We start from the raw sequence: 13,930 nt of genomic DNA, 5'->3' as shown, positions 1-13,930 counted from the left end.
TTATGTATTATAAATCTGTATAAATTAAGCACCAAAGAGTATGTACTGAGTCCTATGCTTACTTCTATGCATACAGAAATAAAAGTCTCTGCCATCAAACAGCTTAAACTCTCTAGGGGGAGACAGCATACACACTCAGATGCAAACACAAAAATAATCATGTGCCAAACACTTGCAAAACAAATACAAGATAATTTTGGGGGCGAGGTGGGGACTGAGATGAGTGAAAGACTCTAGGGATGCTAAGAGGTAGAGGAAAGGAGTCTCACGTCTAGGGAAAAGTCACAGCAAAGTTTGGTTGAATTAAAGAGGATGTGATGAAGAATAATACATAATAAGTCTGGAGAGGTAGGTTGGAGCCAGATTATGGAGGACTTTATAAGCCAAATAAGCTGAGATATTAGGGAAACAGTGGATATATTTATGGAGCAGGGGTACGACATAGTAGGACCTGCAGCTTAGGATATGACTTTGGTGCATAGCACCTTCCACATAGACTCCTAGGAGATTCACACATAGTAACTCAAAGGGAAAACCATCTAGGTAGCTGGATTCCACAGAGCTATGGTAAAACACCCTAAGATCTTACCCAGTCCTCTTTATCTATAATCATTTCTACAGCTACAGCGTATATATAAGGGACACTTTAAGAAACCCCAGCCAAGAAGCCAAGCCTCTCCCTGCTTTATCATACTGTCTCTGGGCAGCCAGAGAGTGGGAGAGGCTGATGCCCTCATTGAGGTCACTGGCAGCAGCAGCTGGTGCCTTCCCACCCTCTCTGCTGATCTCATCTGCCTCCCTGATTGTGGTAATGACTACATTATTCTAATTCTGAATCCTTCTTGAGGGGATTGGCCAAATGGTTTTCATCAATATTTCTCTACCTCTCCAAGAAGCCTCAATTAAAGTAGCTGCTAAAAATAAACCCAAACACTTACTAGAATGAGAGTAGTTAAGGATAAAGAGACACTTAAATTGAGAGAATCAAAGGGCTGGGAGAAATCTTAGGAAGTCACCCTGCCTTTGTAGAGTAATTAAACCATTCTGGGCAGATGTGCTTCTCTCCTATTTTTAATAAACCTTCAAAGAAGGAGGTTAGACAACTTCCTCCATGAGGTTTAACTTAACAGCCCCCTTAAGTACTTTCTACTATCAAACCTAAGCATATGCAATTAAAATTCTTTGTAGTTCTATCCTCTTTAGAAATACAGGACACTATTATCCATAGGATAACTCCTAAACTATTTCAGAGATAATGATGGAGTGATTTCACAGCCTTCTCCCTCTCCCCCCTCCCCAGTCTAAATAATACCATTTTCTTTAACTTTTCATGCTTTACTTTATGGAAAAAGTTTTCTTCATTGTCTTCTGGACCCGCACCAAACCTTTATACCTCCCCAGAGTAGAGGAATGTAAACCTAAACAGAATATTCCCACGTAAGTGCTTGTCTCCTGCCAAGTTAGAGCACTCTAAAGAACCTGGGGGTGCTTAGGTCCCACCATCTTATTTATCCCTTGGTGTAGTTCATTTGCCCCTTCTTTTTTAACAACAGCGCTCCATTGTTGAATCATATTATCTTGTCAACAATGTCTTAAACCTGTTTTTATCATGTTCACAGAAAGCTCTCCCGTATTTTGTATTTGGGGCTACACTCTTTTCCTTTAAAACTCCCTGAGAAAAGCCTATTGTTTAAAAACACATTAGCTGCTGAGACACCGGCCTGCTTTCTCCATTGCTGACAATCAGGGATGCAGTTACTGTCCCCCTGAATTCATTTGTTTTTTCTGAAATAGGCTTCTTTCTTTTTTTCTTGATAAATAGTGACCACCAGAGGGCACTCACACTGATGAATACTAAACATATGGGAAAACTACTAACTCCAGGCCTGTCTGCACTGCTGAATTCTCTCATGGGAAAATCATTAATGCCCAAAATAGTGTGGCTTTTGGAAACTGCCAAAATCTACAGAGATTTCACTGTAACTGATGATAAAAAAATTTGATAGTACTGGTAATTTTCCACCACCAGTTTTCAAAGAGCATGTGATAGCAAGGTAGCAATAATTATCAAGGGTGATTTCCACCCCCACTCCCCCCCAAAAAAACACTCTTCTAAAGAAATGCCATAAGTAACCCTTGTACTTTTCCTTCTTGGCCTTTGTTCTATTCCTAGAAATGAGAGTTCTCAACTTCCTTCTGCTTTACAATTTGCCAAGAGTTTTCTTCATCATAGCCCTTTTAGGCAAGTACAGAAACTACTTCATCTCTCCATTTGAGAGATGAAGAAACTGAGTAATGGAATGACCTGGCCAAGGACACAAGAGCTAGTAAGTAGCAGAGCTGGGATTTAAAACCCAGGCCAGTTGACCCCAGTCCAAAGCTCTTTCTCTTCAGCACACTGGCAGAGCACAGAGAGTGCTAGAATCAGTGTTGAGAAGACCTAACGATGTGACCCTGGGCAGACACTTAGTCTTTACTCCATTGTCCTCATCTGCAAAATGGGTTGTGAGGACCCTATAAAATGATGCTCAGAGTGCATGCTTTCAATGGCTTTCCAAATGCCTACTATTATTCTTAATAGAGTTTCCAACTGATGGTTTAAAAAATGGTAAAAGATAATGCTATAAAATGCACTCCAAAAATACCTTTCACTCACCTACAAAATGGGCTGGGAACAGTAGGTATCACATAACAAATCCCCCCATTCAGGCAAAATGACCTGTGACTGGGACCACAGGGCTCTTCATGATCTAGAAAACAGAAGACAATTAATAAATTTTAGATCTATAGAGAATTAATTTTTTCTCAACTCTATAGCACATTTCTTAAATTTAAGCATTTAACTTATCAACAAACATTTATTAAAAGCCTATTATGTGCCAGGCATTGTCCTAGGCACTGAGAAGACCAAGTCAAAAATGAACAGTCCTTGCCCTTGAGGAGTTTCTATTCTATCAGCATAAAGAGTGAGATGAGAGAAAGGGACAGATGTGAGATATATTGTGGACATACAATTGTCAGCTGATTGGATTTGTACAGTGAGGAAGAGTAAGGAGATTTGGGGACAGGTTGTGGGACTTGATGGGACCCTTATGATCAAAAAGGAAGAGAGAACAGTTTGGGGGGAAAGATAATGAGGGGTGTTTTTGGATATGTCCTATTCAAGATGTCCATGGAATATCTACTTGGAGATGCCCAATAGGATGCAAATGATATGGGACTGTAGGCCAGGAGAGTGACTAGGGCCAGATGGATCTGAGAGTCATCTGCATAAAGATAATGGTGGAATATCTATGGAAAATTGATAAGTTGACTAAGGAAAGAAACCTAAAGAGAAGAGAAGGTCCAAGACAGAGCCTTGGGGGACATCCTCAGTTAGGAAGTATCTATGAAATGAATGATGATCCAGAAAAGGAGAGTAATGAAGGTAGGAGGAGAGCCAAAAGAGAGTAGCATCCAGACAGGAGGGAGTATCCAGAAGCTTTAGTAGCATATCTAGTAGAGGACAAGAAGGGTGAGGATTGAGAAGAGGCTGAAGGATTGGACAATTAAGGGATTAGGGGCAACTTTGGAGAGAGTGATTTTAGTTGCTCCATGATGTTGAGAAGCCAGACTGAGGAGTGAGTGAGAGGAGAGGGAGAAGGGGACACCATGTGGACAGTTTCTTCGAGGAGTTGGTGAGGAAAGGGAGAAGGGACATTGAGCCAGAGCTTGCTTTACTTCCTTACCTCTCAACTCTGCAGTGACTTCTGGCCTCAGCACGAAATTTTTCTCTTCAAAGTTTCTAATGATTCCTTAGCTGCCAAATCTGATGGTCTTTTCTCTTTCCTACATTTCCTCAACCTCTCTGCAGCATTTGTTTCCATTAGCTAACACCTCTGCCTGGATATACTCTTCTTTCTAGAATTTCATGACATTTCTCTCTCTTGTTTCTCCTCCTACCTATACAACCTCCCTCCCCAAATTGTGGGGTCTGCCCCCTTCTCTTCTCTCTTTATAATTTCTATCTTAGTGACCTCACCAGCTCTCCCAGGGTCAATTACCTCTACACAGTTGACTCCCAGATCCTACACATTCTGGTGCTGCCGTCCCATATCACCAATTGCCTATTGGACATTTTGAATTGGATGTCCTGTAGGCATTTCAAACTCAACATGACTGAAATAGGAAACAGAATTCATTAACTCTCCCTAACCCCCCCACAAACCATCCCTGGGTCTGAATTTCTCTATTTCTCAAGGCACCATGATCCTTCTAGTGTGTCAGTCTCACTCCCCCTCCCACATCTGTCCAATCTGTTGCCAAGCCTTGCCAGATTTGCATCCACAATGTCATCTCCCCTTCATCCCCTTCTCTTTGTTCATAAGACCACTACTTGTATAGTCTAGCTCCAAGTCATTATCTTTTCTTCAAGTCTCTCCCTTCTCAATCCATTGTTCACACAGAAACCAAAGTTAAATACAAAAATACATTTTGGATCATGTCATTTGCCCTGCTCAATTCCCTGTCATTTCCCTATTGCCTCTAGGATAACAAACCAAATCTAGTCATTCAAAGTCATGACTTGGCTCCATAATTTTGCAGGCTTATATCAGGTGTCCCAAAAGTGTTAGTGAAAAATGATATTAAGACTCTGGGAACATCCTGTATTTTCTACTCTCTAGAGTTCAGCCAGGCTTTCTGTTCTTCACACTTTAACACTCCATTTCCCATCCTAAGCCCATGCAGAGAATGCCCTGCTCTGCCTCTTAAGAATCTGAAGCTTCTTTCAAAGCTCAGCTCAAACAACACTTTCTCCTTCCCACAAGACAGTTTTCCTGATCTCCAACTGCTCATATCCCTGAAATTATCTTGTAGTTAGGAGTAGTTAGGCAGTTATTGGTGTCTCTATTGTCTCTCCTGATAGAATGGAAGCTCCTTGTGGGTAGGGACAGTTCCATTTTGAAGGTCACTTCTTTACTGTCTAACTCAGTACTCAGCACATAATAGAACTTAATAAATATTTATTGATGAATTGACTGATTTGTAATTATTAATCAGGGCAAAACCTTCCAAGTTTGAAAAGTGGAGGACTTCTGGTGGAAAATTAAATTAAAAGTAAGAATACCAAAAAGTCCAGACTTGGGCACTGTATTATGAATGTAAAGGGGTAAAAATAAAAGGAGAAAATAGAAGTCAATTCAGCAATTCCACAAAAAATGTATATGTTGCCTAGTCAAAGTTACCAAAAAATTTAGAGCCAGAGGAGAAGCTAAGTGAGCAAGTTTATTTTTAAACAAAGATATCCAATTCTCTTCAACAAATTCTTAATTGAATGTTTTTAACAACCCAAATAGGTAGCTGGAAAATTACATAGTAGAGGTAACATTAATTTGGAAACCCAGAAGGCAAGTCCTATAAGGATACAAAGAATAAATATTCTCCAAAGAGAGTGGAACATAACTACATATGTATGTATATATATATATATATATATATATATATATATATATATATACATATATACATATATGTGTCTCTGTGTGTTTATCTATCTATATAAGATATAGATTTAAAAATAGATATCTTCTCAACCAAAATCTGTGACCTTGTTTTTCCTAGATCACAACCAGACATGTCTGAACACTGAATATTTCCCTGACAAAGAAAACTGATCTAACCTGAATCACTATCTCTGAATCTATTTTATTCTAATTTCATTAGTCTGTTGATTAGGAAGCCAGTATCAGAGCTAGAATAAATTAGAAGTTACTTTTTAATGAGTATACCCAATAAAATTCCCAAGTCTCAAATATTACTTTTTTTTATACCTAGGATTATTTTGTAAACCTAAAACATTCCAGCTATTCCAACTAAGTTCAGATGAATGTGGATGTTCATTTCAAGAAATTCTTTTTAGTTTTCTAAATATAGCATATGTTGCACATTTGATTTTAAAAAAAATATAAACTTACAAGAAATTACCTGTTGGCATCTTATTTTGAAAGTGGTATCATTCCTGGTCAAGAAGGTTGGAGTTGAAAACCAGCACCTGAAAAACGTGTACATTTCAGCATCTTTCTTCCTCAGGGTGAGAAGTTGGCCGGTGCATTAAAATCACTCTTTAAAAGCTAATTCATGCAAATAACTAGCCCATTTGTATCCATAATGTCATAAATAATTAGATAGATTGACTAGCATATATTAAATACTAAGCAATAGAGCTTATCTGAATAGGGAAACAAAAGGCAAACCAAGTCACAGAAACGTACTTTTAGGGACTAATTTTACGGACTTGACAGGTTTAACCATTGCTTATCTAAATAAAGGCATTGAGAATTCCTCTTTGAAGAGAATACTCACTCCAATCACAAAAAAAACATGGAATTATACCAACAGTTTGCTTTCATTACTAAAATCCAAGGGTTCTGAGACTGTCTGCCTTTTTATGGACAAGTGAATGTGACTTTCTAAGTTCTAGAATGGTCCATTTTAATTTTTAAAATATTTCTCTTAACTTTTCCTCTTTATTACTCACAGCCCACTTAAGACTCTGGTTTTATGATTCCAACCAAGTATTATGGAAAAAAAACCCCAAACAGCTGGCAGCCCAGTATATTTCCCGAGCCCACAAACATACTTTCTTTTAAAACTTTTCTGGTATCTAATAAAGCAAAGTTCTACTGAGAAAGCCCAGCCAAGGCAGGCTTACACACAACCAGGTCACGGAGAAGCACATTTCAAACGACGGCCTACTTACTTACATTGGGGACATTAGCGGTCAGTTCTACTTAGGAAGGGGAGATTCCCGGCCTTGTGTTCCTTGTTAGGCTGAAGTAAGAAACTCGGAGTCAACACTTTTCTGACCCAGGTGGCTTTCCAAGGTCTCCACCCAAGGCAGGCTTCCTGTCCCACACACGCATGCTTCTCTCTACCCCAGCCCAGTTCAAAGAGAAAACCATGCCAAGGAGTACACGGCTGACAGCCCAGGAGGCTTTTCAACAGAAGCAGCTTACCTCAGGCTCAGGGAGACAGGGGATCAGAGGTCTCCAAAGACTGGGGCCTTGGGCAGCAGGGCCTTGCATTTTGTAACTGATGTCAAAGAGCTGAGTCTCATGGGCGCAGGTTCAGTGTGGGCGAGGCTGCAAACCCGAAGGTGGAGGTTTGCCCGGAGGTCGGCCACAGGCCAGGCAGGAAACGCCCCCATTTTTTGTCCACGTGGTCAGTATTGCCAAAGGACCAGAGTCATCTTCAGGAAAGAAGGCAGGTGTGTGTGTGTGTGTGTGTGTGTGTGTGTGTGTGTGTGTGTGCTATCTCCGGGACTCCCCCACTTTCTAGTCAGTGTTTGCATGATCTCAACCCTTCCACAGTGACCTTGGGGAATCCAGGAATGGGCTGGGGTTGGAGAGAAATGCAGGAGATAGACCAGATGCTGCTCATTTCCACAGGATCTTTAAAAAAAAAGAGGAGGCAGATCCATATAAATGACAGATGTGGCCCCAACATGAAGAAGATGATTAATAAGACATGGCTGTTTTTGTTTCTAATCAAAAAAAGGGGGGGAAACAGAACACTGGTTGCAAGATCATAAATCTGGATGGATCTCTCAGAGACAGATCACACTTATAGAGACAAAATAGAAGCCATTAAGACCAACTCCTTTATTTTACAGATGAGGAAACTGAGGCCCAGAGAGATGACTTGCCTGGAGTCACACACCAAGTAAGTGTTTGAGGCAGGATTTGAATCACCCTCTTCCCAACTCCAAGTCCAACCATCAGTCAGTACCAAAAAAAGAAAAAAGAAAAAAAGGAAAAAAAAAATCTATGCTCTCAAGCAGCTCACAGTTAAATGGGGGGGGAACAACATGTAACTATATCTAGTGTCAACTTGATTCGTTTTTACAACAAATTTTACCTCCCCATAATTTTTTTAATAAATAGGACTCAGGGGGCAGCTAGGTGGCATAGTGGATAAAGCACCGGCCCTGGAGTCAGGAGTACCTGGGTTCAAATCCGGTCTCAGACACTTAATAATGACCTAGCTGTGTGGCCTTGGGCAAGCCACGTAACCCTATTTGCCTTGCAGAAACCTAAAAAATAAATAAATAGGACTCAGGAAAGTTAAGTGAATTGCCTAACGAAGAATAAACTCATCACCTATAGTGTATCAGTGACTTCTGTATCACTAAAAATGGAAAAATGAAAATTCACCAAGCATTTCTTACAGACATATTCTGTGTTAGACACTGTGACAGGCACCAAGGATTCCTGCCTTCAAGAAGTTTGCTTTTCTTTTTTCTTTTTGGTTTTTGCAAGGCAATGGGGTTACGTGGCTTGCCCAAGGCCACACAGCTAGGTCATTATTAAGTGTCTGAGACCGGATTTGAACCCAGGTACTCCTGACTCCAGGGCCGGTGCTCTATCCACTGCATCACCTAGCTGCCCCAAGCTTACTTTTGATGGGGGAAGCAATATCTACTCTTATTAGATAGAAAGCATAAGAAAAGGAAATACAAGGTCAATTTGGAAAGAAAAAGACTTGAAGCTTGGAGAGAGACAGCTAAGAAAAGTCTGATGTTGGAGATGAAGCTTTGAGAGAAGCAAGGCAGAGGGGAGAGGGGAGAGCATCCTGGGGCTGGGGGTGAAACTGTGCTGAGGCAGAAAGATGGGCATACAAAGGGATACCCAAAGGCTTGAAGTGATGCCAGTGGAGAACTGCAGCCTCAAAAGAACAACATACACATATGTTGGTATTTGTTGTTGGTATTTGAAGGGAAAAATGTTTTAAAAAATCAAGAAAGACAATAGCATTTTAGAAGAAGCCCAGCTGGATTTGGAAGGGGAAAATCAATTATTTATAGTTGCTATGGTATGAAAATTGATATTATTTGACAACTTACATCAGAAAGGTAAACTCTTTAAATTTTATGATTTTATTTGGAAATTTACTCGAGTTTTTGATGTTTATTGATCTAAAAGGGGCCTAGTCAACCAGACCCAGTCCTGAGAGCACACAGTCACTTGGTGATCCTGTTTCTGGGCATCCATACCACTGCCCCCACTCTACTGTGGAGCATGTATGGTTATTCTAGGACTCAGCTAAGCTTCTTCCTTCTATAAGAGGGCTATCCCAGTGGCCCTCCTGTGTGTCCTCTCCCTCTGAAATCACTTCCCATTTACACTGCTTCAGTATCTTCCATGGACAAAATTCTTTGTGCGTTGTCTGCCCCATTAAAATTGAATTCCTTGAGGTTAGGGACTGGGTTTTCTCCCTTCTTTGTATATCCTGGTGTATAGCACATTAAAAGAGTTTCATAAATCCTTTGGGACTGCCTGACTGCCCTGGTTCCCATGGGTATGTTCCCTGGTTGATTGAGACAGGGTCCTGGGTAAGCCTCCAAGTGAAGAGAGAGGTAGCAGTAAGGACTCGAAAAGGTCCTAGGACTGCAGTCTATAGCAGAGTTTGTTGCTGCTACAGCCAGTGAATCTACCTGTTTCTGTGAAGGGAGTGACTTTATCCATTGATTATGCCACATTCAGAAGAGATCTTAGTAGGCAGGAGAGGACTACTATGTAAAAACTTTTAAGTTCGAACCATCCTGAGGCAGCCAAGTGGCACAATGGATAGAACACCTGGCCCTGGAGACAGGAAGGTCTGAGTTCAAATCCTGCCTCAGACCCTTCCTAGCTGTGTGACCCTGAGCAAGTCACTTTACCCTGTTTGCCTCAGTTTCCTCATCTATAAAATGAGCTGGAAAAGAAAATGGCACAAGACTCCCATACTTGGGCCAAGAAAACCCCAAACGGAGTCACAAAGAGTCAGACATGACTGAAACAACTGAACAACAAAACCTTTGTGTCTGACTCCAGTGAACTCTGCTAAAGTGAGCAGCTCTGTACATACCTAGGGACAGTGCTGGAGTGAAAGGAGGCATCATTTCACTTGAACTCTGGCTGGTCTGACTACAGGGATTTTCCCTTACATAATCATGACAGGTATGCCAAGCATCCTGATGGCTATCTCTTCTTAAACCAAGGCTCAGACAGAACAATTGGCTACCCCAGGTCCGGGGGAACTCCTGAAAGCTAAGGTTAGACCCTGCTTAGCAAGCCCAGTCTTCAAAAATTTTAAGACTCTGTAAAACAACAAAGGATGCTCCTTCCTTGGAAAATCTTCCAGTGTATGTGTGTATTAAAGGCAACAGCTTGGGTGTCAGTGTTATTTTAATGAGGTCATAGAGATATAATATCATAGAGCCCCATATGGGCACTTCAGAATAACCCAGGGTGCCCCAAATGTCCTGATACAGCTTTGAGCTACTGAAGCTTTCTAAATGATTGATGTTGGTGCTTACTGAAGCAGTGACACCAAGACTTTTGGGACTCCCAATGTAGTTGGGTATTTAATTATCCATATGCACAATTGAATGGGAAAGGTGTGCTGGCCTCAGGAGAGACTTGAGTTCAGATCCTCACTTTGTTCTTGGCAACCAGTGTGGCCTGACCAGGTCAGCTGATCCCTGACCTTTTGCTCTCTTCCTTTATAAAATGGAGGGATTCGATTAGATAGCTTCTAAATTCTTTCCAGAACAACTTCTATGTTAGGCTTCTATCTCTAAGATAGTAGCAATATTATCAATCAATTAATATCCATTAAGGATCTACTGTGCGCCAAACCCTGTCCATGGTACTTTTCTCGCAGGATTCCTCTATGGATCAAAAGTACGAAAGGAGGACTTTGCAAACTTGAAAGTGCTATAGGAATCTATGCTATCTAATCCAATTAAACAATCATTAAGAGCCCACCACATGCCAATTCTGCTCTAGGGATTAGACAAAGACAAGAAGATAACAATGCAAAGGGAGAATGGATGGTGGTTGTGGTGGTGGCAACACTTACACAGAAAATTAAATATTAAATATATATTGAAGTTATTTCCTGGGGGGGGGGGGGGAACAGCCATTAGGATAGGGCTGTCTTCACAGGGGCTTCCCGGAGGAGAGGGCACTGGAGTTGAGCTTTAAAGAAAGCTAGGGATTATGAGCGGGAAGGTGATAAGGGAGTGCATTCCAAGGAGGGGAGAGAACAGAAAAGCAATGACACATGAAACACCTTGTCCCTGGAAGAGTATGCAGGCCAGTTTGGCCGGAACATAGAGTGCATGACAGAGAGTAATGTGTAATAAGCCAGAAAAGGCTGGCTGGAGCCAGGCTCTGAAGGGCTGCAAGATCAAAACAAGAATCTGCAGGTAAACCTAGACTAGGAGCCAATGGGATTTTTTGGGCAAGGTAGAGACGGGAGTCAGATTTGTACTTTGGAAAGGTGAATTTTGTAGGTGTGTGGAGGACAATTGGAGGGGAGAAACTGGTGGCAGAGAGGTCTTTGATGAGAGGCTAGTCCAATGGTACAGGAAAGAAAAGAGAGCCTCAACTGCCATGGTAGCCATGTGAGTGAAGAGAATAGTCAGATGTGAGAAAAATGGTGGAGGCACAAAAGCACAGCTTGATAATTGAATGGAGGTGAACAAAAAGGAAAAGAAAAGAATCAAGGATGAATAAGCTTTGAGAACCTGGGTGACTGGAAATATGATGGTGCCCTCAACAACAATAGAGAAGCTAAGAAAATTCAGATAGTGTTATTCAAGTGATTGTTGGTGAGGTGGTCTTGCAAGTCAGTAAACAGAATTGGGGCTAGAGAGTTGAACTCATTATGGAAAGAGAGAGAGAGAGAGAGAGAGAGAGAGAGAGCATTAGAGGCAAAGAGATGGAGGGAGGGAGAGAGAAAAGAAGAAGGGAGGAGAAGAGAAGAGGACTTGAGAGAGAACCTTTGGGTACATCCACAACAAGGTTAGGATAAAAATAATCCTATAAAGGAAACTGAGGAAGATGCATGTGCATAGTTTGCATATTAATAGCTTATATTTCTGTAGGTTATAGAAATTATACAAAATTTTTCTCACAATAAATGTATGATGTAGAGGCCCTGCAATATAACAATATAATAGTCTCTTTTTACAAATGCAGATAAGGAAATTCGAGAAGTGAAACAACGTGCTCTGGATCATGTAGCTAAGTGTCATTTGGGATACAAGTCCCAGTCTAATTCCAGATCCCCTTTGACTGACTCCAGATACCTGGCCTTTATAGAAACCACTTCAGATGATATAAAAGACAGTATAAAAGAGACATGAGGGAAATGTTTCCTATCCTATTTAAAAGACCTGAATATGACAAGAATGTATTTAGACCAGCAGTTCTCCAAGTATGCTCTGAAAATTCCTGGGGGTCCCTGAGACTATTTCAAGGGATCTCTAAGTTCAAAACTGCTTTCATAATAATACTAAGACATTTTGATTTCTAACATGATAAGTATATATATATATATATATATATATATATATATATATATATATATATATCCCTCCTGAACAAAAGTTTGGGGGGGGGAGTCCTTAATAATTTAAAAGATTATAAAGGGATCCCAAGACCAAAATGTTTGAGAACTTCTGATTTGCTAAATATGATCTTGGATCAGCCCACTCTGTATCTAATGGAGACTGCAATTTCTACCTTTGGGAGAAGCAAGGGGAGACCTGGGAAAGGTTCTCACTCCTTCACCCTCATCTCCTTTATCTTGTCTTCTGGGAAGGAAACAGTCCCTCCCATCAGAGACTTATTCCACAAAAGATAGTCATGGAGAGCCAACATTTATCAAAGGCAATCAGGAAAGGTAAATACAGTTTATAGAACAAACAACAGAATACAAAAGAGTCGGGGAACTCTGGCATTCAGGCACAAGATGGCATCTCAACTCAACCAAGGAGAGAATAATCTCAGCTGAAAAGTCCACTCTCAGCAGTCTGTGGGGGTGCAGGTGCTGGAAATAGAGAGATATCTTGAGTTGCTAGCTTCCCCACATACCAGTCTCCTTGAATTTGGCTTCTCTTTTCAAAATCTCTGGTCTGCAGTCACATCTCCCTTCCAGCACTCCTTCAGTGTGTGCCTCAGTGAACTATTCAAGTCTACCTGGACGAGTGGTTATATCTAATTTATTGATGTTCAAGATTTATTTAATAAAAGAGTCATTATTATCATGTACTTAGATGTCTTATTTCTTTCCTCTTTGACTGCTGGTCTAGGGGACCCTACTGCAAGATGATGGTGATGATGATGACAATGATGGTGACGATGATGATGAACTAGTTGACATTACTAAAATACTCTGCAAAGTGTTTTATAGATATCTCAATTAATCATCATCATCATTATCACCCTGTAAGGGGAATGTTATCATCATCTCGACTTTAGAGAGGAGTAAATTGAGGGTGAAAAAGGTTGCCCAGGATTACACAGTTAATAACTGTCTGAGGCAGAATTGGAACTCAAGTCTTTCAAACTCTAGGTTCAATGTCTTGTCTACTACTATGCCCCTAAGCTGAATGAATAGGTTTTATCATTTGTTCAAAGGAATAGGAAATATAATCACATGGGCCGTGTGACTCTCTCATTCTGTTGTGTTCATGGTAAGCACTTGAAAAAAAGATTACCATGGAGATAATTGCAGCTCATGTACCAAAATCTGTTGCAAAAAAGTGAGGAGGTAGAAAAATTCTGAGGACCCAATAAGATCCTCTAAATTAAGTCAACATTCACTTACTTTAACAGTCAGTGATTTCAGTGGAAAAATAAGCATAGAGGAAAAGGAGGAAAATATAAATATATTTAAAAGGTGATGAGAGCCTGTACTAGAACGGTGAGACTGGAAAGGTAGATTGGAGCCAGGTTCTGAGGACTTCAGATGACAAAGAGAAGACTTTGAATTTGAGCCTAGGTGTTAAGAAGCCACTGGAATTTATTGAATGGGGAGTGACACAGACCTGTACTTTAGGAAAATCATGGTGGGGTGGATGGATTGGAGAAGGGAGACCCTTTGGGAGACTTTTAGTAGT

At 40.7% G+C, this 13,930-nt stretch overlaps 1 protein-coding gene across 9 annotated transcripts in view; it reads right to left on the bottom strand.

The window, feature by feature from the left end:
• Positions 1–7,024, bottom strand: part of NRG4 (neuregulin 4) — a 56,783-nt gene extending 49,759 nt beyond the window's left edge. For 5 of the 9 annotated variants that reach the window (XM_074232491.1, XM_074232490.1, XM_074232498.1 and 2 more), the window contains exons 1-3: positions 6,744–6,989; positions 5,955–6,031; positions 2,657–2,750 (exon numbers count right to left, since the gene is read on the bottom strand). In XM_074232491.1, coding sequence (XP_074088592.1) covers positions 2,657–2,750; positions 5,955–6,031; positions 6,744–6,754 — 182 coding nt within the window. In that variant the 5' untranslated portion in view covers positions 6,755–6,989. The other 4 variants (XM_074232496.1, XM_074232493.1, XM_074232494.1 and 1 more) reach the window with 3 other exon arrangements.
• Positions 7,025–13,930: the final 6,906 nt, after the last annotated feature.

This window comes from Macrotis lagotis, chromosome 4 (genome assembly GCF_037893015.1).
Source record: "Macrotis lagotis isolate mMagLag1 chromosome 4, bilby.v1.9.chrom.fasta, whole genome shotgun sequence".
Taxonomy (NCBI): Eukaryota; Metazoa; Chordata; class Mammalia; order Peramelemorphia; family Peramelidae; genus Macrotis; species Macrotis lagotis.
The sequence above is the reverse complement of the archived record's forward strand: the minus strand, read 5'-3'. Positions and strand labels throughout refer to the sequence as shown.